The sequence below is a fragment of the Seriola lalandi genome, unplaced genomic scaffold, assembly GCF_002814215.2.
Source record: "Seriola lalandi dorsalis isolate HSWRI2012SDOR001 ecotype SW California unplaced genomic scaffold, Sedor1 jcf7180002054981, whole genome shotgun sequence".
In the NCBI taxonomy this organism is placed as follows: Eukaryota; Metazoa; Chordata; class Actinopteri; order Carangiformes; family Carangidae; genus Seriola; species Seriola lalandi.
This window is the reverse complement of record NW_019525661.1, coordinates 100,540-101,243: the sequence shown is the minus strand read 5'-3', so window position 1 is coordinate 101,243 and position 704 is coordinate 100,540. Positions and strand designations below refer to the sequence as shown.

The 704-nt window shown below is 43.5% G+C and overlaps 3 protein-coding genes across 4 annotated transcripts in view; all 3 read right to left on the bottom strand.

Moving 5' to 3' along the window:
* The window catches only part of LOC147817090 (dnaJ homolog subfamily B member 6-A-like), an 806-nt gene extending 785 nt beyond the window's left edge, over positions 1-21 (bottom strand). The window contains exon 1 of the mRNA XM_087171801.1: positions 18-21. Coding sequence (XP_087027927.1) covers positions 18-21 — 4 coding nt within the window. The remainder of the gene's footprint in view (positions 1-17) is intronic.
* The window catches only part of LOC111648376 (dnaJ homolog subfamily B member 6-like), a 44,526-nt gene that overhangs the window by 37,342 nt on the left and 6,480 nt on the right, over positions 1-704 (bottom strand). The gene's annotated exons all lie outside the window — the stretch shown is intronic.
* LOC147817089 (tripartite motif-containing protein 16-like) overlaps positions 9-704 on the bottom strand; it is a 2,369-nt gene continuing 1,673 nt past the window's right edge. The window contains exon 2 of the mRNA XM_087171789.1: positions 9-702. Coding sequence (XP_087027915.1) covers positions 38-702 — 665 coding nt within the window. The 3' untranslated portion in view covers positions 9-37. The remainder of the gene's footprint in view (positions 703-704) is intronic.

The window sequence follows — 704 nt, the reverse complement described above, 5'->3', positions numbered from 1 at the left end:
TTTAGGAACTCAAACACACATTTGAACTCACTTCTGTCTATTTCAGTTTACACAACTCTGCTGTGTCTCCATAGTCGTAAAACCAAAGTCCAGCATAGAGAGGCTGAGTGAATGTGGTCTGGACTCTGTGGAGGAGAGTCATGGTTTCAGAGACGCTGTAGAAGGACAGAACACCTGCTCTGTGATCCAGGTACACTCCTACTCTGGAGGACCGAGGACCTGAGACTGGAGTGTTGATGTTGTTGGAACAAAATGAAAAACTGTTTTGGTAACAATATAACGCCCATGATTTGTGATTGTATCCAAATCTACATTCCTCTGAGCTCCCTGTTCTGCTGATATTCTTGTATGCGACTGCTACATAAACTCCTCCTCCTCTCCTCTCCACCTCCCAGTAACAACGTCCAGTCAGACTCTCTCTACTCAGGACCTGAAAATATGTAATGAATCTGTCTGGGTGACTAGAATAAGACTGTTTTTGTCTCATTACTGTTGCTTTTCTGTTTCCCTCAGATAATAACAGATATGTATTTGCTGTGTTTGGATCCAGTGTGATTTCCTGTGAATATTTTAAGAAGTCAGCTCTGGTCCTGGGCTCTGGTTGTGACAGTAAAACATCCACTTCAGTCAGTGTCAGTGAGATGTTTGTCCATGTGTCTCTCAGAATGTCCTGTAGTTTCTCTCTGAGCTGTGACACAGCTGCT